The sequence below is a fragment of the Hemicordylus capensis genome, chromosome 2, assembly GCF_027244095.1.
Source record: "Hemicordylus capensis ecotype Gifberg chromosome 2, rHemCap1.1.pri, whole genome shotgun sequence".
Classification (NCBI taxonomy): Eukaryota; Metazoa; Chordata; class Lepidosauria; order Squamata; family Cordylidae; genus Hemicordylus; species Hemicordylus capensis.
The window spans coordinates 30,046,570-30,072,771 of record NC_069658.1 but is presented as its reverse complement, the minus strand read 5'-3'; the positions used below and the strand labels follow the sequence as shown (position 1 = coordinate 30,072,771).

General features: G+C 44.3%; 1 protein-coding gene across 13 annotated transcripts in view; it reads right to left on the bottom strand.

The window, feature by feature from the left end:
• GHR (growth hormone receptor) overlaps positions 1 to 26,202 on the bottom strand; it is a 236,298-nt gene that overhangs the window by 24,535 nt on the left and 185,561 nt on the right. For 9 of the 13 annotated variants that reach the window (XM_053292276.1, XM_053292282.1, XM_053292281.1 and 6 more), the window contains 4 exons: positions 10,110 to 10,288; positions 5,953 to 6,121; positions 3,072 to 3,213; positions 637 to 794 (listed from right to left, as the gene is read on the bottom strand). In XM_053292276.1, the coding sequence (XP_053148251.1) occupies positions 637 to 794; positions 3,072 to 3,213; positions 5,953 to 6,121; positions 10,110 to 10,288 (648 nt within the window). Of the gene's footprint in view, positions 1 to 636; positions 795 to 3,071; positions 3,214 to 5,952; positions 6,122 to 10,109; positions 10,289 to 17,778; positions 17,883 to 22,081; positions 22,124 to 26,202 lie in introns of those variants that run through there. The other 4 variants (XM_053292287.1, XM_053292290.1, XM_053292279.1 and 1 more) reach the window with 4 other exon arrangements.

Here is a 26,202-nt window from a genome sequence, read left to right as displayed (position 1 = left end):
CATTTCAAACTGTTCTTTTACTTCCCTTCTGCAAGCCCAATAATAAAAAATTATCTAACATATATTTAAAACGGTTGTCTGTTATATATTTTGAAGCGCTCGTTTGTGGATTTGCTTGTGCAAAGCAAAGTCACACTTCACTATTACCTACTGATTCCAAATTTTGCATAAACAATCCTGCCACAGTAGCTGAATGCACTACTTTTTACACTGGAATATGCTGGGTGCTTTCCAGACTAGCTGCTCAACAGCAGCAAAATGCCTCCATTCAGGCAAGTTGCATTCGGGCCATAAACTGATGGGGGAGCAGTCTCACAGCAACTAACGACGTGAAAAAACAGCAACCTTTTCACGCCGGATATAAGACATCCTAGCTCTATACTGCAGCAATTAAATTCACAACAAGGCATTGGAAATGTGAATGGCACCCTGCTGTCCTCGTAGGGACTGCGGTGTCACAACGCAGGAAGTGTGGAAGCACACTTCTGAGATACGACGTGACTCTGTTGTAGGGTCTAGTCTGGAAAGCACCATGATGGGAGAAGCTGTAAATAACTGTTTAAAAGCAAAGTTACATTGCCTGGTCCACAGCAGGCCTCACCAACTAGCAGTGCTATAAAAGAAGCAAAAGTTTACCTATGTCTTCAACACGGACACACTTTTCATCATATAGCTGATTTCCACTGACTAACTTGAGACAATAAGGAACCCAAACGGAAGTGTAGGTTTCGTTGAAGTAACAGCTGTTTTCGCCGGCAGTTACATAATCAGGACATTCTTTCCATACACTGTGCCTAGAATGAGAGAAAAAGTATTATGAAACAGATATCGTGAATTTCCAAAGAAAGACGTATCAAAGTTTGTTGATGTGAAGGCACTGGGTGAAAAACAATCTTTCCAAAATACAACCAGGCAACTCAATTTGTCTTTTCATAATTCTGTGAAGAAAATAATGCTTTTTTGCCCTATTTTTCTGGCTAAAATTCTGAAACGTATCATTAAACAGTTGAAAGCATCCACAAAGACAACAGTGTTATTTGTTTGTTTATTTATTTATTTGATTGATTGATTTGATTAGATTTATATATCGCCCTTCCAAAAATGGCTCAATTAAGCACAGAAATGTGATAATAGCTGTTATGGGAGACGCAGTAGTGGTACTACAAATTGCAGATCTTTATTCTTTAGGCTCCATAGCAGGGATGCTATCTGGCAATCCAAAACCACAATTTTGGTAAAATGAATTTATTTTTTATATTAGAAAGAAACTGTTGATATACCTAACCTACAGAAGGCAGAGTTCTAAGCATGACAATGGGGTTGCCAACTCTTTTACTAGCCCTGCTCCAGTGGCTATAGCCCTCAGTCAACATAGGGGGTGGATTAGAAATTGGAAAAAAATAATAAAACCTTGTGTTCAGTGTTCTACAATTCCATCTTCCAAGTGGAAATGAAAAAAATAATAAAACTTTGTTTTCAGTGTTCTACAACTCCATCTTCCAGATCAGGATCAACCTTAACAAGGTTAAGTGCCCTATGGCGTTTCATCTATCAACTCATCATAAGTGTCTAAAAATGTTCTTTTTACTGATATGGATCCTGGAGTATTGATAACCCTATTGAACTGCATGGGAACACGGGAACATAGGAAACATAGGAAACTGCCACATACTGAGTCAGACCATTGGTCTATCTAGCTCAGTATTGTCTTCACAGACTGGTGGCAGCTTCTCCAAGGTTGCAGGCAGGAATCTCTCTCAGCCCTATCTTGGAGATGCCAGGGAGGGAACTTGGAATCTAGATGCTCTTCCCAGAGCGGCTCCATCCCCTAAGGGGAATCTCTTCCAGTGCTCACACATCAAGTCTCCCATTCATATGCAACCAGGGTGGATCCTGCTTAGCTAAGGGGACAAGTCATGCTTGCTACTACAAGACCAGCTATGCATTTAATGGTGCTGGGGATCAGACTCCCCAAAATATTGCTGAAGGCATTAGGACACCCAGAGCGGTTGTCATGACGTGTGCAATCAATGCATCCCTTTCCTAAATGCGTGGGCAGGGATGGTATTGTCTGAACAGGCCCCTCATTCATTATTTCCATTATTTAAGGTAGGCTATCGTACATCACATTATGAATGGATTTGTTGTCAGCCTCCCCAAGCAGTATATCCTGCCACTGGAGTGGCAGGATATAAATATATTAAACAAACAAAATTGGATGTGTTTGTATGTTTATACAATTTAATAATAATAATAATAATAATAATAATAATAATAATAATAATAATAGCCGACGTTCTGCACAGTGCAACGTCAGCATTAGGGACCTGCTGTGGCTGCTGCATAATATGAAAGGCAGCTCTGACACTGTAGGCTGAAAGTGGGGGAATTGTTTGTCTGCGAGGCTTGTGCTGGGTAGGAGGTCTCTGTCCTACTCAGCAACTGTACACAGCTGTTTAATGAGGCAGGAGGGAAAGCGTCCTACCCAGCAGGAGCCTCACGGATGATAACTTCCTGTACCATGCTTTTTGTGAACACATAACTAGAAAATGGGAGCATGCACAGCCCCCAAAGCTGGGCAGGATACTTGTCAGGCTCAGTAATTTTAAAACATTGATGTGGACCTCATAGAACTTCAGCTTCTGAATGGGTCCAGCAAATATTGGGATCTCCAAGCCGCCAAGCAAATGGCAATTGCGATTTCTTACAGCTGGTGTTCATCTGGTGTCCATGGACTGGTAGTGATGCACTTAAGTCAGGTTCCATGTGGTTCATCACAACTGAACTGCAAAATAAATATCTCCTTGGTAGGAGCAGTGGGATAGTTTTTCTTTAACTGGCTAATCACCCACCCACTGTCCAGTCACCACACTGGACCTTGTCCACCAATTTAACATGCCAGGGATGTTAAATAGCTTCTGTGTCCTGTGGATCTATAACTGGCATAAAGTGTGGAAATAATGTGTGGAAAAATGTCCTGTTTCCATGGCCTTCGTCTAGGTATTGATTTCTGTTAACAGCAGAATGGACTCAATTTAGACAGTAGTTTCAAGTGCATGAAATTGATGTACCTTTTCTTATACCTTTTCAAAAACTGCAGTTGTATTGTTCCTGGAGCAGTTAAATGGGGAAAGTCACCAGTAGTCCAGTAACATGAAAATGTTTCCATTTCGGGTGATCTACACTTAATGATCTGTGGTCCTCCTGCTGGAGCTGAAAAGGAGAGAAAAAGAGAGAGAGGGATGCGGGAGGGAGGGAGGAGAGAAAGGGGGAGAGGGGGAGAGAAAAAAGAGAGGGAGAGGGAGGGAGAGAAAAAGAGAGGGAGGGAGAGAGAGGGGGAGAGAAAAAGAGAGGGGGGAACGGGGGGGAGATGCTAAGCATATTTTCAAAGAAATAAAATACACAGCAACTTATTGATGAAAAACACTACAGAGCTCATAATAATTCATATTCATGTCATATTACCCCAACAAATTAGTCTTATAAATAGCTGCTGTCCTAAATATGAATGTTTTGTGTATTAAATTTCTTACCCTATTGATTAGAAAATCTACAGTTGGCCCCAAACTTGCACCTTCCATACTATGTTGTCCCCGAGCGTACGGTGAACATTTCCCAACTTTCCATGGCTATCTTGCCCATCAAGAGTGCTAGTCAGACCCATCCTGGCTGGCAGCACTAGCTAATTATGGGAATGGGATTCCTAGAATATTGCTCCGAAAAACGGGAACTCACCCTATTTCCTTAGGAACATAGGAGGCTGCCACCTACTGAATCAGAGAGCTGGTTCATCTGGTTCAGTGTTGTCTGCTGGGACTAGCTGTGGCTCTCCAGGGCTTCAGGCAGCCATTTCCCCCAGTCCTAACTGGAGATGCCAGGGACTGAACCTGCGATCTTCTGCATGCCAAGCAGATGCTTTACTACTGAGCAATGGCCTATTTCCCTGAGAGATTCCAGGGAACTTTGGGGTCACCAAGCTCTGTTTGTTAAGGCTCTGATCCCCTATTAGTTGCCTAGGCAGCAGGGAAACATATGCATTTGTCCTAGACCAAGGCTGCACAACTACAGCCCTCCGACTTCTGTTGGATCACAACTCCCATCATCCCCAGCTTCAGTGGCCAATAGGCAGGGATGATGGCAATTGTAGTGCAACATCTGCAGCAGGGCTGAAGTCAGGCGGCCCTGTCCTAGACATTATCCCCCATCCCCCTAAAAAAGAGGTGGGGGGAGAGAAAGACACTGGTTGGTGGCAGGTCTGTGCTACTTGTAAAATCTGGTTTTCCAGATGACAAAAGCCATCCTGAGTGCTTCCAAAATTGAAAGCCAGATTATAAATTGAAATTATGAAAAGAAAAGAATAATCCTAGAGCAAGGAGAAAATAATTTAAGAACCCCTAAATCTGTAGAGGTTGTTGACTTGCCTTTGGCACACTTTGCTTAAGAAACTTATCTCCCTTCAGCCTCTGGTATGTTTACTTTATTTGACCTTTCCACCACTTTTCTGGAGCAAGTAAGTTCATTAATATTGGCTCCTAGGTTGCAGCTGTGCTAAAGTTTAGGCAGTGCCTGCATATACTCTCTCGGCCCATTCACACATTATGTTCCACACTTGTACAATGAGTGTACTGGGTACACAGGTATAAATCTGTACACAGGTACAGACATTCACATGTTAAGTTGAACACGGGTACAGAAGAACACTTCCTATCTCTACTATGCAGTTGAAGGGGCTGTATCCAGCAGGTTCCCTTTAAAAATGAACACGGGTACAGTCATTCACACAAACATGTATACGAGTGTACAGATATCAGTACACTCGTACAGCATGGTGTCTGAACTGGGCTTCTGTAAGATGATTTCTGCACTGCCCACATGCCTTTCTGTAGGCAGAGCTGAGGACAAGGCCTTTCTCAGTCACATGGGCTGTGGGAAGAGATAACACAGAGAGGGTCAAGTTTCAAGAGGACATGGGGAGCACATCCTAGCAAGGGTGAGTATATTGTATGATGTTCTGAATCAATCATTCATCATCATAATCTACATTTTTAAAAATATCCTGCTCTTCCTTCAAGGATCCCAGAGTGGTGTACTACATACCCTGTTATGGGTGACTCTGGGCCAGTCACGTCTCTCTCAGCATAACCTACTTCACAGGGTTGTTGTGAGGAGAAATTTAAGAGTGGGATATAAAATGTCAATAATAATAATAATAATAATAATAATAATAATAATAATAATAATAATAATAATTATTATTATTATTTCGGCTGTGGCAGAAGAAGACCAAAATAATCCCAGTGGTAATTGGCGCCCTGGGTGCAGTTCCAGAAGACCTTGAAGAGCACCTCAGCACCATAGGGGCCACAGAAATCACCATCAGCCAATTACAAAAAGCAGCTTTACTGGGAACAGCCTATATTCTGCGACAATATCTATAACAACAGCAACAACATTGACAATAAAATTCAGCCATCCCAGGTCCTTGGGAAGGATTCGATGTCTGGATAAAACAAACCAGTCAATAACACCTGTCTGACTGTGTAAACAAGAAATAATAATAATAATAATAATAAGGAGAAGGAGGAGGAGGAGGTTAGGTTAGGCTGAGAGAGAAGTGACTGGCCCAGAGTCACCCAGCCAGTACCATGGCTGAATGGGGATCTGAACTCAGGTCTCCCTGGTCCTAGTCCAGCACTCTAACCACTACACCCTAGAGCAGGCCTGCTCAACTTAGGCCCCCAGCTGTTTTTGGACTACAACTCCCATAATCCCCAACTACAGTGGCCAATAGCCAAGGATTATGGGAATTGTAGGCCAACATCTGCAGAAGGGCTGAAGTTGAGCGGCCCTGCCCTAGAGTCTTCGTAAAATACAGAGACACAGCAGACAATAACTAAAATAAGCGATATATAAAACAAACCAAAAACCAGGATATGTTCTTTTCTGACTTACCCTCCCCACATGGCAACAGGCCTACAGCACCAAAAGACACATGAAGCACTTCACTGAACTCCCCATAGATTTCAGATGTATTTTGTGCTGCTCGGACCCGTATCTCATAATCATGGCAAGTCTTCAAAGAATACAACTGATGTTTTGTTGTCAAGAGCTCTGGCTCCAGCTGAAATGATAAATGGCAAATTTTTCAGTTGTCTGCTCGTAAGCAAAGGCCTCAAAGGAACATTTTTCTAGATGCAAAACCTCCTACAAGCAGGAAGAGAAAATAGTTGAGATGTTTATTGATATCATAATAAGAGTCAAGAACCAACACAGAGCAATAGATGCCTTACTGCTACATTTATATTAATGGGGACAAGCTTTTAAACTCTGCAATGTTGTTATGTGCACAGCTTTTAGCTGGATTTCCCTCTAGATGGATGTTTTGCTGTTAGAACATTAAACATTCACTAACATAGTGATGAGGACAGTGGCCCGTGGCTAGATTTTTTGAAGGCTTCTGCTCCCTCCACCCCTGGTGCCACTTTGAAGGCTCACAAGTGTCAATCTTCAAAGGGGGCTGACCCCCAACACAGGAACATAGGAAGCTGCCATATTCTGAGTCAGACCGTTGGTCTATCTATTGTCTTCACAAACTGGCAGCGCCTTCTCCAAGGCTGCAGGCAGGAATTTCTCTCAGCCCTATCTGGAGATGCCGCCAGGGAGGGAACTTGAAACCTTCTGCTCTTCCCAGAGCAGCTCCATCCCCTGAGGGGAACTTACAGTGCTCACTTCTAGTCTTCCATTCATATGCAACCAGGGCAGACCCTGCTTAGCTAAGGGGACAAGTCATGCTTGCTAGCACAAGACCAGCTCTCCCCTCCAGTGGTGTGGGGCAACAGCTGTGGAGCCAGCCGAACGGCAGCCTGGGTCCAGTCCCACTTGGCGGCCCCCTCCAGTTACACTCATGCATATGATGTCACACACACGGGGGCATGTGTCCCTCCCAGAGAGGGAGAGAAAGGGGGAAACGTCCAGTGGGGCAGCTGGCACTGCCTGAAATGACAAGTTGAGAGCACGCTTGGGCTCTCGGAAGCCTGGGCCATGCCCCCTTTGCATGTGATGCCACAAGGCTTTGGTGGCCCTTTTCACTGGCGGCCCGGGTTCTTTGAACCCATTTGCACAATGATGGCTACACCCCTGTGGGGCAAGGAAGCATTTGGTGCCTCACTTCAGGTATAGCAATACTATGGGCCACCCTGGCTCAGTTAGATGAAAGAATTATTAAGGAATTGCAGCACATAAGTTCTTAAGTGTGCTTACAGGTCTTCTAAAAGGCAATCTGAATCAGCGTCATTGTTGATTTTAATGGAGGATATTGCTGCCTGTATATTTGTTATCTATTTAACGAATTTATATGCTGCCCAAAACCTATGTCTCTGGGCGGTTTACAATAAAAACAGCACAAATTAAAACAAAATCAAAACAGAGTTAAAACATTAAAACAATTTACAATGTAACAAAATGTTAAAACTATTAAAAACTGTAAATCTAATTAAAAGCCTGGGTAAACAAATGTGTGTTGACTGCCTTCTAAAAATAGAGATGGAGAGGTTCTTATTTTTACAGGGAGCGCATTACAAAGCCTTGGGGCAGCAATGTAGAAGGCCAGTATGATGTATGTGGCACTCCATATTTTTCTGCCACAAATGGCCCCCCAACCCATATTTAAAGTGAAGCAAAAACCCATCATTTCCTCTCAGTGTTGAATGTGCCACGAACGGGTTTCCACAGGAAGTGTGGGTACACCTTGCCTTCCTCTTCCGATTGCCACACCTTCCTTCATTTTGTGCCCCCAGGGTTTGCAGAGCGCTTCATTGCTTCCCTTGCTGTGTGCAAAGCGCAACTTCTGTGGTAGCTGCCGGCAGAGTCTTGCTTGGGACCGCACAGCTGCTGCCACCACTTCCTGTGCTGCCGCCTCCTGCTCGCTGTGCCTGCTTGCTAGCTATGCAGGGCTGGATGTCCGAATGGCTTGAGAGGAAGCCTTGGCTTTCCTCCTACACCAGTTGCAAAAGACAATTAGATTCTCGATGTGAGCAGCACACACCAAGCCCTGCCACCTTTCTCCCCAACAATGAAATAGAGGTTGCTAAGCTGGGTTCTTGTGATGTTTAAAGACCAAAACACCCGACTTTGGCGTGGAGGAAAAGGGTGAACAGGAAATGGGGGTGGCATTGTGGTGGATGGAGGGAGAATTAAAACAGTGTTTATTGATGCAGAAGACTGAAATGTAGACTGCGTAAGAAACAGTAAGAAAAACTTGAGTATTGACACAGCCTGCTGTTACTTTGCATAATTTGAAGTGTGGGAACCCACCTATGCAACAGACCCTCTTGTTTGGAAAGGTTCTTTGTGTCCTCCCTGCAAGGGAGGTGGGTGGGGACAAAACCAGAGTCAGTTGGCTCACTTGCCATTGACCTATCACTTTGGCTCACTTGCCATTGGCTCACAGTTGGCTCACTTGCCATTGGTCTATCAATGGCTACTAGTCGGAGGGCTGTGGGCCACCTCCAGCCTCAAAGGCAGGATGCCTCTGAGTACCAGTTGCAGGGGAGAAATGGCAGGTGAGAGGGCACGCCCTCAACTCCTGTCTGCGGCTTCCAGCGGCATCTGGTGGGCCACTGTGTGAAACAGGATGCTGGACTAGATGGGCCTTGGGCCTGATCCAGCAGGGCTGTTCTTATGTCTTATGTTCTTATTACCACCTTGCCTTCTGTCCTATCAGACCCAATGGGCACCAGCTACCACTGCATTTATTCCTGTCCTCTGGTTACATTGCCACTATTTAAATGGTACATTTTAATACATCACATGGTTACATTACCACTATTAAAATGTATATTTCTATGTCCTCAATATATTTCTCCAATTACTTCTGTTTGCTAGAAGAAGCCTAAAATAAATTCTACAAGAACTTGCTATTTCAGTCTGCAAAATTCAAAGTACCTTTAGCATGAGGGAAATTATACATGGTAGTAATAGCTATTATTATGGACTGGGACTGAATATTTATTTATTTAGTTATTTATTTTTGCATTTTTATACCGCCTTTCGTTAAAAGATAGCCCCAAGGCAGTTTACAAAAGTTAAAAACATAGGTATGAAATAGGTATGAAAAGGTGCAAAATGTCACTCTGATTTAGTGTATACAAAAATAAGCCTTAATCTGCTGTTAACATAGTGCAATTCAAGAAAAAAAAAGTTCTGAAATTAACTACTTTCCAATTGAGGCACTAATAATTTTAGTGACTTCAATCATTTATCTGCAATCCATTAAAGCAGTTGTGCGTAAGGCCAAGGTGAGTAAATTGTGAGATTAAAGCAGTTGTAAGTAAAGCCAATTATGAAAGTTTAACAGCAGGGATGGAAGGAGAGTGAGGTGATCTTTATCTATCTATCTATCTATCTATCTATCTATCTATCTATCTATCTTTTAATTTAATTTAACATTTTTATACTGCCCAAAACGCAAGTTCTCTGGGCAGTTTACAAGACAAGAAAAACAACCAATAAAAAGATTAACACATTTCAACAATTAAAATTTAAAACATTAAAACTCCATTATAGCAATTAATGAGGGGGGGAAATTAGAAAAAATGAAAATCAATAAAAAGCTAAAAACAACAACCTACAACATTGATTCTTCGGGGACAAAATAATGAACAGATACTTAGCAGTTTCCATTGAAAGGTTTAGCAAGGACAAGGGACCTTAATATTTAATGGGTAAATACATATTCCTTAATAGGTAATGCATTTATTAATTATATTTTCATCCTTCCAACAAGATGTTCATGACAGAAACTCCTTCCCCTCACCGGCTATGTTATCCTTATGTAAGGGTAATACTTTAAAAGTAGAAAAATAATCTAGCTATATAATCTACCAAAAATAAAGGTCTTTAAAAAGCTGACCATGGAAGACCCCAGAAGCAATGGTTTGGCTGTGATGTCATCTGATTTCTCTGTAATAACTGAATGGATGTTGTCAATTCCAAAGAACGCACACATGGCTCAAATGGGAGTAGTCCAAGTTTCCGGAGTGCTACCCCGGCATTCCTGGATTGGGGATGAAGCTTTTAGGGCCTGTGAGATCCCCTCCTCCCAGACATACCTGATTCCATGTTGTCTCGCTGACTTCTTTATACTGCAGCTGGTATTTGAGAGGGATCCATCCAGTCTTAACATCTGCTAAGGGTGGTGCCGCCCAGGTGACTTCAATATCCATATAGACAGCTGTTGGGCTGGTGTTCAGCAAAGTCCAATTGAGTGCAATGGGAGGGTCAGGTATTCCTGTGAATGAAAACACATTTTCCCCCCCGAAAGGAGAAAAGATTCTTTTCAATATTATTATTATTTTATTATTTTTACATTTTATATCCCGCTCTTCCTCCAAGGAGCCCAGAGTGGTGTACTACATACTTAGGTTTCTCCTCACAACAAGCCAGTGAAGTAGCTTAGGCTGAGAGAGAAGTGACTGGCCCAGCAAGTATCATGGCTAATGGTGATTTGAACTCGGGTCTCCCCGGTCCTAATCCAGCACTCTAACCAGACTTATGACTTTTTTTTTAAAAGTATCTGAAATGTGGAGAATTTTACTCTCTACTGTTTTTGGTGCTGGGGTGAGGAGGAGGAATTCCTTTAACGGACCATAATGAAACACGAACATATTAAGTAAAACCATTGTTTCATCTAAACGAGTGCTATTTGCTCTGACTGGCAGTGGCTCTCCAAAGGGCCTTTCTGCTTCATCTGAGATTCTTTTTAACTGGAAACGCCAGAAACAGAATCTGGGACCTTCTCCGGACTTATGGACCCTTCCCGGAAGGGTGAGGTCCTTTTTTGGACCTTCAAATGACCATAGAGAAAATGAACTAGAATACCTTACTTAGTAAACATAATAAAAAGGAAGTTCTGCACCAACAGAATGCCCAAAGTGGGGCCAGAAGTCCCGCCTTGGCCTGTTACTCACCCCCCCCCGCCCTGCTCCATGTCACTCATGGTTACAGTGGTGCTCACCTGGAGAGGTGAACGCTATAACCATGATGGCAGACATTTCCATGACTAGGAGGCTGGGGCACCTCTTCAGACAAACCCCACTGTAACAGTGAGTGGCACACTGCCGGGGGTGAGTGATGGGCTGGGGCAGGATTTTGTCACTGCAATGCTCCTTCATGCTTATTTCATAAACACTACCATCATCACAACTGTAGTATATATTGTGGTCTGCTTTTGTATTGCTATAGTATAGATCAGGGTTTCTCAACGTTGAGTCCCCGGATGTTATTGGACTTCAGCTCTAGCCCCAGTGGCCTTTGGTTGGGGATTATGGGAGTTGAAGTCCAATAACATCTGGGGACCCAATGTTGAGAATCCCTGGTATAGATAAAGACAACCATGTTTCAGTCAATATACGCTGCGGTTTAAGGAATTAAAAAATAAGCACATTGGGGCCAATCACATGATTTAACATTTCAAGGAGAAACTGACTGCAACAATTCCTGAGCCTGATGAAGACATGACATTGTACATACACACAGCTACCTGTACACACATACATGCTATTATGTGAATGACTGTGCATGCATCCCTTCAAATGTAGGGTGCAGATAGGAAGTGTAGTGACATATGTGCACTGAACATATGTGCATTGGCGTATGTGCATTATATGCTATTCAGACATATAAATGTCTGAATAATTGTACCTACAGATCTATACTTTCATACACTGTACAGAAATTGTGCATGCATCGAGACACACAGCTTTTCACTGGCTTGCCTTGGCTTCACCCAGAGGCTCGGTATGTTTGAAATCAATATCCCGTGGACCATGGTCTTATGTGTGCATGAACCCTACAGAAGTAATAGCAGAAGCAGCACACCTTTTTCTGCTCAGGAAAAAGTAGTGGTATGACCTCTGGCATATGATCTAAAATGATGCCTGTGCTGGAAATCTCCCTCATATCGGTCTGTTTTCACAATCTCTTTTGGAATTTATGACGCAAGTGACCTGCTAGTTGATCATTTCCCCTCTGTGTCAAGTTCACATAGCCTTTGTGGGCCTTTGCAACTGTCCAGCAAATCCACAAATTGCTCCTCTCAGCAACTGAGCCAATCTTCTGGGGAGTCATTTACTTCCCACCGAAAAATACAAAATAAAGAACAGTTATCAGCACTTTGACAGGCTCTGTATGAACTCAGGACTGTATGAACTCAGAACTGCAGAATGTGCTAAATGAACAAAACCACTGGACAGAACCCCATATGAGCACAGAAGTCAGCAACATTAAGTGACCAAAACTAAAGGGCACGATAACTTTTCTAACTCCCAAAATGGAATTCAGCCTATCAGAAAATGAAATACATTCCATCTCAGTGCTTTCCTGCTTGATCCCGTAAAAGCTCGGGTCTATAACAGAAGGCCATAATCTAGAAAGCTTCTCTAAGCTCACCCAAGGGTATAACCTTGCTGATGATGTATTTGAATATGCACTTTTGAAAAGCTCCCAAGTTTCAAAAGCAGTTGGTCATGTATTATGGAGGAACTGTTGGACGTAACAAAAAAATAAATCAAAAAGAGTGTGTCGTGTCTAACCGATTCATCAACAAATCAATTAAAAATTATTGAGGTTGTTCACACAACCGGAAACTTGGTAGGACAAGTGTCCTACTCAAGTGTGGAAGCTGTGTATGCTCCAAATTTTTGGTTGTGTGAGAGCAAACAACTAGGTAGGAGGAGGGAGAAGTGATTGTGTGGGAGACAGGAACTGGGTAGGACAGTGTCATCCATCCTACTCAGCTTTCATACTCAGCATTTGAACAAGGTAGGAGGAAAAGTTTTCGGTTGTATGAACAGCCTCCTTGATTGTTGAAAAAGCTACAAACACGGTCAGCAGAAGTTAACCTGTTTTAAACATATTTTCAGTACAACTCAGCAGCATTGACAAGCAATGTTTTAGTAATGTCTAAATGTCAGATCAAAGTCAGGATGCGTAGGAGGACTATTCATGCTATAATTAATATAAAGCACAATTAATAATACACATTCTTTGAGGATTCAAACCAGTGGGGATTTGAACCAGCAACCTTTTGCTCCTTAGGCAAGTTACTTCCCCGCTGCGCCATTAGGCTGCTTACCTGATTACCTGGTTCTTTTTAAAGGAACCAATCACCATCCTGCCATACGTGGGTGCCCGAGCTGGTTCGGTGCTTCTCTAAGGAGGCACCGAACCTGTTCAGTCACATCCCTAGTTTGGAGGCATCATATGGGTTGTGTGAACCCACCCAAAGTATGCTTCATTTCCCTTAGAACTGTTATCTTTTCTCATGGGCAAGTATCAGGTAAAACTCATATCATGAATTGATGAAGATTTCTTTACTCATTTGGAAGCCTGAGTCACAGGACTTATTAGATGTGCAAAGCTAGCACTGCAGTTCTCTGGCACATAACCAAAGTCACCAGCAATGTTTATCCTCTGTACAAATGATGGCATTTGAACAAGTCTGTCATGAATTATAACATGATCAGGAAAGGTACATGACACACACTATCTGGTTGAAGCCAATCAACATGTAAGCTGTCTAGATGGGAGACCACCTAGAAGTCATATTGCAGCTACTCTGAGGTCTTTGAAGGAAAAGCACAGTATTTTATTTTATTTTAAATTTAACATATTTTTATACCACCCAAAACTTATGTCTCTGGGCGGTATACAACAAAAACAGAAAAGTTAAAACATTAGTTAAAACAGATAAATGACAACAAAGAAATTAAAACATTGGTTAAAATAAATGACAGCAAAAAGTTAAAACATTACAATTTAAAACCTTAAAACAATATTTCAAAAACAAACAAACAAAAAAAACCCCACGTTGAAACTCTTAAAACGGTATTTAATTAAAAGCCTGGGTGAACAAATGTGTCTTTAAATATTTTTTAAAAATTGTCAGAGTTGGGAAGGCTCTTATTTCAGCAGGGAGCGCATTTCAAAGCATCAGGGCAGCAACTGAGAAGGCCTGTCCCCAAGTAGTCACCAGATGAGCCGGTGGCAATTGCAGACAGACCTCTCCTGGTGATCTCAACAGGCAGTGGGGTTCATGTCAAAGAAGACATTCTCTTAAATACCCAAGGCCCAAGCCGTTTAGGGCTTTATAGGTTATAACCAGCACCTTGTATTTTGCTCGGAAAATTATTGGCAGCCAATTTAGATCTTTCAATACAGGAGTATTGAGATGACCCGGAGACCAACCTGGCTGCCGCATTCTGAGCCAGCTGTAGTTTCCGGACTACATACAAAGGCAGCCCCACATAGAGTGCAGTACAGTAATCCTGTCTGGAGGTTACCAGCTTATGTACCACTGTCCTGAGGTCATTTATCTCAAAAAATGGAGGCAGCTGGCGTATCAGCCAAAGCTAATAAAAGGCACCTCTGGCCACCACCTCAACCTGGGACACCAGGGAAAGTTTTGTGTCCAGAAGCACCCCCAGACTGCACACCTGTCCCTTCTGGGGAAGTGTGATCCCATCCAAAACAAGCAGTTCACACTCATCTCCTGAATTTTGACCCTGCACAATAAGTACCTCCGTCTTATCTGAATTCAGTCTCAGTTTGTTATCCCTCATCCAGCCCATCACCGCCTCCAGGCAGGCATTTTGGGAGGTTATGCCTTCTCCCGATGAGGTTGACATGGAGAAATAGATTTGGGTGTCATCAGCATACTGATACCACTTTGCACCAAGTCTCCTGATGATCTCTCCCAGTGGTTTCATGTAGATTTGAAACAACACTGGAGACAATACGGAGCCCTGAGGGACACCATATGAAAGTTCAGATTTTGAAGAACAACAGTCTCCAAGGGACACCATCTGTAACTTGCCCAAAAGGTAGGAGAGGAACCACTGCAAAGCAGTAGCTCCCACTCCCAACTCCCTCAGATGCTCCAGAAGGATACTATGGTCGATAGTATCAAAAGCCACCAAGAAGTCCAAAAGGACCAACAGATTCACACATCCTCTGTCAATTTCCAGTTGGAGATCGTCCATCAGACTGACCAAGGCAGTCTCCACCCCATAGCCCGCCTGAAAGCCAGTCTGAAACAGGTCTACATAATATATAATATATAGTATATAGTATATAGTATATAGTTGATCAACAATATAAGCCTTTTATTTCAGCATGCTTTCTGATAGTATATTTTTTATCTGGAGTTTCAAACTCTAGGGGTTCAAACTAGATGTTTGGGAAGACTTGGGAACTTAAATCTCTGTTGAACATCTAAAGAGCAGTGGAGAGAGGGCACAAGTTAGAGGAGAGCTGGTTTTGTGGTAGTGAACATGAATTGCTTTGCTAAGCAGAGTCAGCCCTGGTTTGCATTTGGATGGGTGACTACATATGAGCGCTGTTGGATCAATGGTCTGACTTGGTATAAGGCATCTTCCTATGTTCCTAGAAGGCCCAGGGAGGGATACTTAACTTTTGCCCCACTTCTTCCTTGCACTCTTCTCCCCCAGCTGCTTTTCTCCCATCTGTGGAAAACTCATACCAGGGGACGCTGGCTGGTGAAAAGCAACTGGAAAGGGGAGGGCAGGGAAGAAGCAATGCTTGGACAGCCTCCCCTGCCCACAGTTTATCCCCTCCAAATTTTACACTCTCCTACTGCTCTTTATATGCTCAGCAGATACCTGGTTTAAGAACATAAGAACAGCTCTGCTGGATCAGGCCCAAGGCCCATCTACTCCAGCATCCTGTTCCACACAGTGGCCCACTAGATGCCGCTGACAGCCTACAGGCAGGAGTTGAGGGCATGCCCTCTCTCCTGATGTTACTTCCCTGCAACGGGTATTCAGAGGCATCCTGCCCCTGAGGCTTGAAATGGCCTATAGCCCTTAGACTAGTAGCCATTGATAAACCTCTCCTCTGTGAAGTTATCCATCCTCCTCTTAAAGCTATCCAGGGTGCTTTCTGGATTAGCCACTCAACAGTGGTGAAATGCTTCCGCTCAGGCAAATCACATTCAAAACATAAATAGCAAAGTGCCCAGCAGGGGGAGCAATCTTGTGAAAACTAACAATCCGAAATAACAGCAACTTTTTAACGTCGGATATACAACATTATAGCACTATATCACAGTGATTAAATTTGAAACAAGGCATTGGAAATATGAATGGCACCTTGCTGTCAGCATAGGGACTGCAGTGTCACAACACAGGAAGTGTGGAAGCACACTTCATAGATATGCTGTGATCCGGTTGTAGGGTCTAATCTGGAAAGCACCTAGGTTGTGGCACATCTTGTGGCAGAGAATTCCACAAGTAGTGTGAAAAAGTACTTCCGTTTGTTGGTCCTAAATTTCTTGGCAATCAATGTCAAGGGGTGACTCCTAGTTCTAGTGTGGTTCTAGTGTGTGTGGTTCTAGTGGTTCTAGTGTGTGTGTGTGAGAGAAATTTCTCTCCATCAACTTTCTCTACATCATGCATGATTTTATGGACCTCTATCATGTCTCCCTGCAGTCGTCTTTTTTCAAAACTAAAAAGCCCCAGGTGTTGCAGCCTTGCCTCATAAGGAAGGTGCTCCAGGCCGCTGATCGTCTTGGTTGCCCTCTTCTGCACCTCGGGCCAATAGCACGCCCCCATGGTGACATCTTTTGCAAACTGTCGAATTTGGTCTGACTTTTAATGGACTGGGTTCAACTTATAGAGGGTAACTGTCTGACCTATTAATGTCTTATTGTTCAATAAAAGACAGAGACACAGCCAGTGCTTAGCTGCAGCACAGGTTCCTCAATAAACTTGAAAGTTTATAGTCCATATGGACCCAGCTCCCTTTCTCTGAGCTTCTACTTCAGTTACATCTTTTTTATTTTAAGGGCTATCACATTTCCTTGTTTTATCAGGCTACTGTGTTTGCAAAAGCCCTCAGGATGGGATAGAGTTAAACATGTAAATAAACAAACACAGTCAGCAAAGCAATAAAACAGCATCTAGCTTTGCAAACTTCCCTGTCATTGTTAGACTATGGAGGCTTGGGAAAGTCCGCGGGGACTGGAGCCATTTGCAGCCTTTGCCATGCAAAGGTCAGAATCCAAAAGCCCTCAGAGGATGCTTTTTGGGTTTTTTTTAAACGTCAATGGATTTTAACTACAGCCTGAACTCTGGACAAGCTACAAGGCTGGTTCAGTAGCACCGAATAATTGTGCAGTTAGCCAACATAATTCAGGAGGCAAGCGTGTCACCTTCTCCCTTGAGGTTATATTGGGATCATCACACTGTTCTTTTCCACTCCTTTCCAATTATGGCACAGCTGCTCTAATAGAATTGCTTAAAACCAAGACATACAGCCCTATGAAACAGTGTGCAAACCAAACCTACACGACTCATGGAACCAAATGTAGCCCACCCCTCTCCTTAGAAAAGCAGCATTGGGAGCTGAACATAGGAAGCTGCCTTATACCAAGTCAGATCAGTGGTCCACCAAGGTCAGTATTTTCTATGCTGACTGGGAGCGGTTCTTCAAGGTTTCAAGCAGAGTCTTTTCCAGCCTAAGCTGGAGATGTCAGGGATTGAAGCTGGGATGTTCTGCATGCAAAGCAGGTACTTTTCCACTGAGATACAATCCCATCCCCTATACAACCCTCAAGTCCTCACCTCTTACCAAAATGAGGCCTCAGTGCTAAACTAGACGAGCTGATGGTGCATGACTAGAACTAGAATAGCATCTTTACATTTTAATTTTAATGTAATATTTAGCACACATGTACAGGTGCAGTATGGTTGAACCACCCACCTCATGCGATGATGATGATGATGATGATGATTGTTTACATTTTATATCCCACTCTTCCTCCAAGGAGCCCAGAGCACAATGCTAGGGATGGAGATCCATACACTCACAGCACACTCTTGTAATCACGTGGGATAGGCTGAGTTGATGAAATAGCACCTGAATCAAACCACAGATGCTACCCATTCACAACACTGGCCGCATTAGCACATAACGGCAAATCACAGTTAGATGAAGCCAAGGTTAATTTATGTAACTATGAATCGCATCACAGATGTTTGTCCAAATGGTTGGGGGCGTTGGGGGGTGGGGGTGGGAATAGCCCTTCCAGTGCTCCTAATTTTTTCATCAGTGAGTGGAATGAGTTTTGTTCTGGGCAGTAACAAGGCAGTGTGCGCACATGTGCATTATAATGTGCCACTATAGATACAACACACACACAAACACCCCATAAATATGGAAGGAAAGAAATGTATTTTACAATTCTATTCTATTTATAAAATTCGGTTCTTACTTTCTTTCACTTTACATTTAAGTCTTAAGTCACTGAACACAGTAGTTAATTGCCTTTTCAATTAGCATTCAAATGCAGACCAGGGCAGACCCCACTTAGCAAAGGGGACAATTTATGTTTTCTACCAAAATACCAGCTCTTCTCTTTCCTGCAGGTTAAAGGATGAGATGAATATTCCTCTATGAAAGTGTGGACCAAACACTCCCCCACTCTTTCCTTCAGGTATGCCATGTATGTTTCCATGAGCGCACGCGCGCGTGCACACACACACACACACACACACACACACACACACACACACACACCCTTCTGTCCCCATTGTTCTATTAAAACAGTGTTTAGCAACACCCAATGTAACTTCATGGCTAAAGTGTCCAAAATAATAATAACAATGAAAATTACAAATAATTAAGTCTATGCATATAATAATCAAAACCAGATTAAAACAGAAAAGAAGAGTATTTGTTTCCAAATTTAAAGTCATGATCAGGCAGATAACATTTTCTGTCATTCACAATAAAAAATGTAAGTCATTTCATGCAATCAAAATTCAGCCCCCCCCCCCATTAGCTATATGTTATGTAGATGTGAATGTAGCAGCTGCCAAACTCTGTGCCGTATTAGAGTCCCTTCTCTGTTGCTGTCTGTACCAAACAACAACAGGCCCCAAACTAGATTCATTTCTGGGCACAGTCCCCCTTGGAAGGAATCCAGTAGTTCCTTCTTCACATGCAAATGACAGGTCGAAATGGTATGGTGGGGGAGGACAGACTGTATGGTGGGGGAGGACAGACTGAGCCAGCAGAGACTCCAGCTAAGGAGTCTCTGCTGGCTCCCCCCTTCCACCCCAATAACTAGAGAGCAGGAACGGATGGCGTCGGTGCAAGAGCAAGTGCAGCTGGTACTGGGAGTCAGGAGGAGCACAGCTACCCAGCATCCTTCATTCCAGCAAGATGTCAGTCATTCTAAAAACAACAACAACAAAACCCCCACCTAGAAATAACTTGGGGCAGGGGGGGAAGGTGGGAGAAAGAGAAGGAAAAAAACCTCAAAGTGTGGAAGAAGCTTTTCCAATGCTGTGCCCACACAGCAGACTTCCAGATTTCACAAGCAGCCATGCAGTCTCGCCCTGCACGGTGATGGGTACTTCATGTGTCGCCTTCCGCCCTTTTATTTTCCTTCCACCTACTGCCTGATGCCAACTCGATCCCTTTGGGGATGCTGCTTTTCTTGCCCGCAACGCTGCCACGTCGGTACAAAACTCTAACCCTCCATTAATCTGTCCCCCCCCCCCACTTCTGCCTTCCCCCACCGCTGTCATGTTGGCTCTTGCCACAGCCAGAGCGGGGAAATCATAAGCCCTGGCGGGCGCCATTATCAAAGAGCCCACGTACCTGAAGCCATTTACAGAAGGGATCTTGCCATGGTCAGAGTGGGAGAACTGGTTTTCTTGCTTGCATGAGAGAGCTAATTTTCCAGCTCTGGCCGGGCATGAGACAATGTGGCAGGGAAGAGGTGGCACAAACAGCTGCGCCATCACAGCACAGGGCCAAACTGCGTGGCTGCTATAAACAGCAGAGGGGCTAGAGTGTTGTGTGCGGGCATACAGCCATGCACCTTAGAGGGACCACAGAGCCCCTCTCTCTTATTGGTCCGCCAAGTCTGCATCCCAGCAAGCTCCATAGCCCTTGCGTCATCAGACTGCGGGCACCAGAACTTCTGCAGGATGCTGATGGCACACGGACACTGGATTTCCTTTTTCTTTTGTCAGCTGCCTTGAAGGCCTGTTGTCAGGCTGAAGGGTGGCATATGCATCCTTTAATCAAATAAATAACAGCAGCCCCAAAGAAAGAAATATGGATGGAGACACAGGAAAGCCCTAAGTAATAGGTTTCTCATAGCCTCCCTTTCTGCTGCTGCTGCTGCTTATGTGCAGGGTATCACGTATCACAGTTCGGCTACAAATGGACCAGACCCTCTGAAAGCATCAGCAAACAGAGGAAAATATTCTTTTCATAAATCCAGACCGCTTGTGTAAACAGCATGAGGCAGTTCCTGTGTTGTTTGTAAGGATGGCAAGCATGTAGTGTGCCTTTCTTTCAGGAAGCAATAGAAGTAACTGACGGGCTTCTGATTATTTCCTAACTGATCCAATTTATTGAGTCCTGCAAGTGATAGTATCCTTTTGAATCCGCAAATTAAAATCTTTTCTTCTAAAATCCTCCCTTAGGTACTGCTGCCACCAGCAGTACATTTATTTATAACTACATTAGGTGGGGCACCTAGTGGATGGTATTCTACACTTTGGTCTACAAAGCACGTGATTTGGCAGAAATGTTGTCAGATATGTGTAGTTTTAGAAGTTTGCCCACCTATACCACACATATCTGACAACATTTCTGCCAAATAGCATGTTTTGCAGCCCAAAGTGCACAATTCCGCTTATTTTTTGCCATTTATCCCCTCCATTACTAGGGTCAAACAACATGAGGCTGAGCTTTGATGGTGGAAGCAGCAAATGAGAAATTCATTTCTACCTCTTACTGAAAGGAAGAGCAAAGGTGCACTTTGAGCAAAAGGCAAATGAATGCTAATAAGAACTAGTCAGGATCTTCAATGACACTGCTACGAACGGGAAGAGATTTTTAAAATCTGAAACGTATCGCTAAGTGTTGCTTGTATAAACTAGAACACAGAGAGCCCATTCTCACGACTGAGTCAGAAGGCTTGAGGGAGGGCAGCGGGCAAGGCAGCAGAAGCTTGCCTTCCCCGCAGATGAGCAACGTGGAGTTGCTGGGTGTTCAAATTGCATGGCCAGACTGTTGGAAGTTAAGGACTTTGCGCTGCTCTTGTCTCAAAGACAGTGGAGGACAGACTTGTGAGTCAGAGGGCTAGAGGGTCAAGACATTGGTTATCTCTTCTCTACCGCTCTGACACTACCCCTTTGAAATGTAGATTGGTACTCTTAGGGATTAACTTCCTTCCTCTCTCTCTTCCCTACCTGCCCTTCTACCTTGCAACATGGCAAGCTCCTCTCCCTGCACCATGTGAGCAGAGAAGATGCAGAATCCATCTGCATCCAGCTAGATAGATAGATTAGAGATCCTAACTCCTCACTTTCCTATCGAGAATGGAGTTCTCTAATAAATGCCTTATATATTGATTGGAAACTATGAATTGGCTCCAAGTTACTTTACTCTCAGCATACACACATGCCTAACTAAATTCTGCTGTGTTGTGCCTCTGTGCACTCTGCTATAATGAAAAAGGGATTCTCTTACCACAGAGAATTCCCAGCACAGACAGTCCGCAGCTGCCATGGGCAGCACAGAGGTGCGGGGATGAGGACGCGTCATCCCGACCCCCGGAAATCCCACAATGCATCGCGCGAATGTGCAGTGCATTGTAGGGATCCCCCCAGGAAAGGGTAGGTATCCATCAGTGTTTCAGCACCAGCTGAAAGCAGATGATCAGTTCAACGAGGTTAAGGGTGTGCTCACTCTCTTGACCTTGTTTAAGAGCCCGGCTTCTTAGCTGGGTTTGCAGCCAAGGCGCCGCCAGAGCTGCTTGGCTCCTGGCGGTTCCTACAGGCAGCAAAACCCAGGCTTATCTGCCCTAGCCTGGTCTTGGCTGCTCGTGAGAACAGCCCAAGAGTGGCATTTGCCATTGTGGTTTGTTATTTCTCCAGCAAAATAGCAGGCAGCAGGTGCAGGAAATGGAGCATAAAGACAACACTTAAGTTGCACTGCAAGATAACAAGCGTGATGCTGGCTCAAGCATCATTTGCCCTACCTTACAATTTTCTCATTATCTGCTTTGTTCCTTCTTGTGCTCCTATATTGCAAAGACAGAGTAACACTATTCACACATCATGTTCAACACTCATACAAATGTAGAGTGTACACAGATACAGTTTATGCACAGGTACAGTGATTCACACATTATGTTTTACACAGGTACAGCAGTGCACTTCCTATCTGCTGTCTGTCCCCTGCTAAATGAGCAATGAAGCACTTTTTTAGTGGTGATTCTCTTATATTTAGCAGGGGAAGAGCAACTGGCCCTACCCATCCCCAGCACAGCATCCCTCCAGTGGCTGTTGCTGGTGTCTATTTTATGTTTCTTTTTAAGACTGTGAGCCGTTTGGGGACAGGGAGCCATTTTAGCCACTTTGTTTATTAAAAAGCAGTATATAAATATTTGATGTATTCGTATTTGTATCTGTACCATGCATTTGAAGGGCCTGTATCCAGGTTCACTTTTAAAACGAACGCAGGTACAATCATTCACACGAACACATGTATGAGTATACAAATATCTGTACCCTCATACAGCCTAAGCCCTATTCAGGCATTGGGCTGATTCAGACGAACATGGTTTCCATTGGCTCCTACACATGATAATGTCGGGGGTGCACCGAGAACACACACCCCCATCACTAAAGGACATGCTGACATGTTCTTGGCATGCCCTGTAATTGCATGTGAGGGTGATCATCTGAATCATCCCCCTACACACGCTCTAAAACCCTGTTTCAACAGGGTTTTGCCCCATGAGTAGAGGAGTGATTCTAATTATCACTTGTGATTACAAGGCATGCTGAAAACATGTTGGCACATCGTTTAGTGATGTTGGGATGGGTATGTTCTTGGCGTGGCCCCAATGTTATTGTGTGTAGAGGGCTGGTGGGGGCAATGTTACCCTGAACTAGCCAATAGAATGCATACAAAAGGAAGAACTTTTCACACAATGCATACTTAACCTATGAAATCCTCCGTCACAAGATGCAGTGACAGCCACCACCCTGGATGGCTTTAGGGAGGGCTTAGATAGATTCATGGAGGAGAGGTCTATCAATGGCTACTAGTCTGAGGGCTATAGGCCACCTTTAGCCTCAAAGGCAGGATGCCTCTAAATACCAGTTGCAGGGGAGCAATAGTAGGAGAGAGGGCATGCCCCTTTCAGCTCTTCCCTGTGGGCTTCGCAGAGGCATCTGTTGGACCACCGTGTGAAAAAGGATGCTGGACTAGATAGGCCTGATCCAGCAGGGCTATTCTAATGTTCTGATGTATGTTGTTAAAGCCATCTAATGGCGCAGCAGGGAAATGACTTGACTAGCAAGCCAGGGGTTGCCGGTTCGAATCCGTGCTGGGATGTTTCCCAGACTATTGGAAACACCCATATCGGGCAGCAGCAATATAGGGAGATGCTGAAAGACATCATCTTGTACTGTGTGGGAGATGGCAACGGTAAACCCCTCCTGTATTCTACTAAAGAAAACCACAGGGCTCTGTGGTCGCCAGGAGTCAACACCAACTCGACGGCACACTTTACCTTTACCTATGCATGTTGTTAAGACAAATATATGATTTTTGAAGCCTAGCTTTAAAGATAATGGAATTATTTTCTTTTGTCACTCCTCTTGGTTTAAATATCCATGGGCTGTTTTTCTACTTACAAAAACCTTCAAAGTGACTTACATTTAAAAATACATACAAGCGATAAGAACAGTACAACAAAATATAAGCACATCATAGCAGAGCGGCAGGCAGCAACCAACATCATATGATGGCATACCATCAGCCAGATAAACAAATGTAGCCCAGAGCAAACACTTGAGGAAATAATACATGGCAAGTGAAGACGATGGGAGCTGTCTCCCAGCAGCCACCGGAGAGACTCAGGTTGGGCACCCCAGGTCTATAATTAGCATTTCCCATACATTTTCCTGTGCATTCTCTTTAACTTTATGTGCCAAAGAAGACTCCCAAAGGACGTTGATCTTTTTTGCTTTCAGAGTGGCAAAAATTGTAGTGCCTGAGGTGATGCACATAATGCTGCCTTGCCTGATGCCCCTGGTGGGGGCCTATCCTCTGTCAACACTGACCTTTGCAAGCTTTGAACAGGCGGGGGCGGGGTGCAGGCAGGGAGAAGGGAAAGTTGCTCCAAGCTGCCTCTTCTAGGGGTGTGCAATTCGGGTTTTTGGTGATTCGAATCACCCCTGTTCTGTTCTGTGCCCGAATATGGGCTACCCGAATCACCCCTGATTCTGTTCAGATTCGGATTAAATATGAATACGAATCCAAGTAGATTTGGGGCAAAAAAGCTGGCCCCAGGGGCAAAATAGTGGGGTGGGGTGGTAGTTCCCAATGGGTGGAGGCTACCACCCAAATTTCAGGGGGATTGGTCAAAGGGCTGGTTTTTGGTGAATTTTTGAAGTTTTAGTGTCTTTGGGGGCATAACGTGGGATCTGGGTCAAAAGAGTGGTGTGGGGTTGTAGTGCCTAATGGGTGGAGGCTACCACCCCAATTGCGGAGTGATTGGGCAGAGGGCTGATTTTTGGTGAATTTCTGAAGTTTATGCGTCTTTAAGGTTTTCCCCGTGAAAGGTGTATCGCTTCACGTCGGGGGGGAAGGGGTGCCCTAGAGCGGGGTGGGGTTGGTGGTAGTGCCGGGTTGGGGCAAGGAAGCTACCTGAATTTTTTCAAAGGATTTGGGCAGAGGGCTGATTTTTGGTTAATTGTTGAAGTTTTCGCGTCTTTAAGGTTTTTCCCCATAATAAGTTATAATGGAGCTTTCAGCAGCCCCATAAGTGCACTTAGGGGGTGCTGGGGTGGCCCAGAGCGAGTGGTGGTGTAGTGCACATAGGGTGCCAACCACCCCCATGGGTTTCTAACCCATGGGGTACAGGGTTCTGTTGTTTTAGAGGCTTTCTGAGTGTGGATTCTATGATAGCAAATTAGAGTGGATTCATGGTGTCTCATTGAAAATCACATTTGCTATCATAGAATCCACACTCAGTAAACCTCAGAAACAACAGAACCCTGTACCCCATGGGTTAGAAACCCATGGGGGTGGTTGGCACCCTATGTGCACTACACCACCACTCGCTCTGGGCCACCCCAGCACCCCCTAAGTGCACTTATGGGGCTGCTGAAAGCTCCATTATAACTTATTATGGGGGAAAACCTTAAAGACGCGAAAACTTCAACAATTAACCAAAAATCAGCCCTCTGCCCAAATCCTTTGAAAAAATTCAGGTAGCTTCCTTGCCCCAACCCGGCACTACCACCAACCCCACCCCGCTCTAGGACACCCCTTTCCCCCCGACGTGAAGCGATACACCCTTCACGGGGAAAACCTTAAAGACGTGTAAACTTCAGAAATTCACCAAAAATCAGCCCTCTGCCCAATCACTCCGCAATTGGGGTGGTAGCCTCCACCCATTAGGCACTATGACCTCACCCCACCCTTTTGGCACAGATCCCACATTATGCCCCTATCTGCCCCAAAGACACTAAAACTTCAGAAATTCACCAAAAATCAGCCCTTTGCCCAATCCCTCTGCAATTGGGGTGGTAACATCCACCCATTAGGCACTACCACCCCACCCCACTATTTTGCCCCTGGCACCTGAAATTCGAGCAGATGTCACATCTACCCTTTTTGCATTGAAGTCAATGGGATGCAAAAAGGCGGGAAATTCAAATAGACGTCATATCTCAAAACGGAGGGGGGGAAGAAGGCAAAAAAATGGAGGTCCGAATCACCCGAATTTTCGGGCCCGAAATTCGGGTGATTCGGCTCGTACCCGAAATTTCTCGGATCTTTTCGTGGGTGATTCGGTTCGGCCCCGAATCACCCAAAATTCGTTGTTTGGGGCACAGATCATTTTGTGCCCGAAACGTTTTGCACATCCCTAGCCTCTTCTCTCTTTGTGCTTCTTGCAAGCTTTGCGACAAGTGTGAGAAGAGGGGCTCTTTGCAAAGTTTGGTCCCAAAGATCTGCCCTGATGGTGACAGCAGGGGCTTCTTACCAGCATGGTGGCATCCAATAACCAGCTGCCCAGTGCTGGCCCAAGGATCGGTGGTGCTCCAGGCAAAGCCTGGCTTTGGTGCCCCCATCTCATTTGTC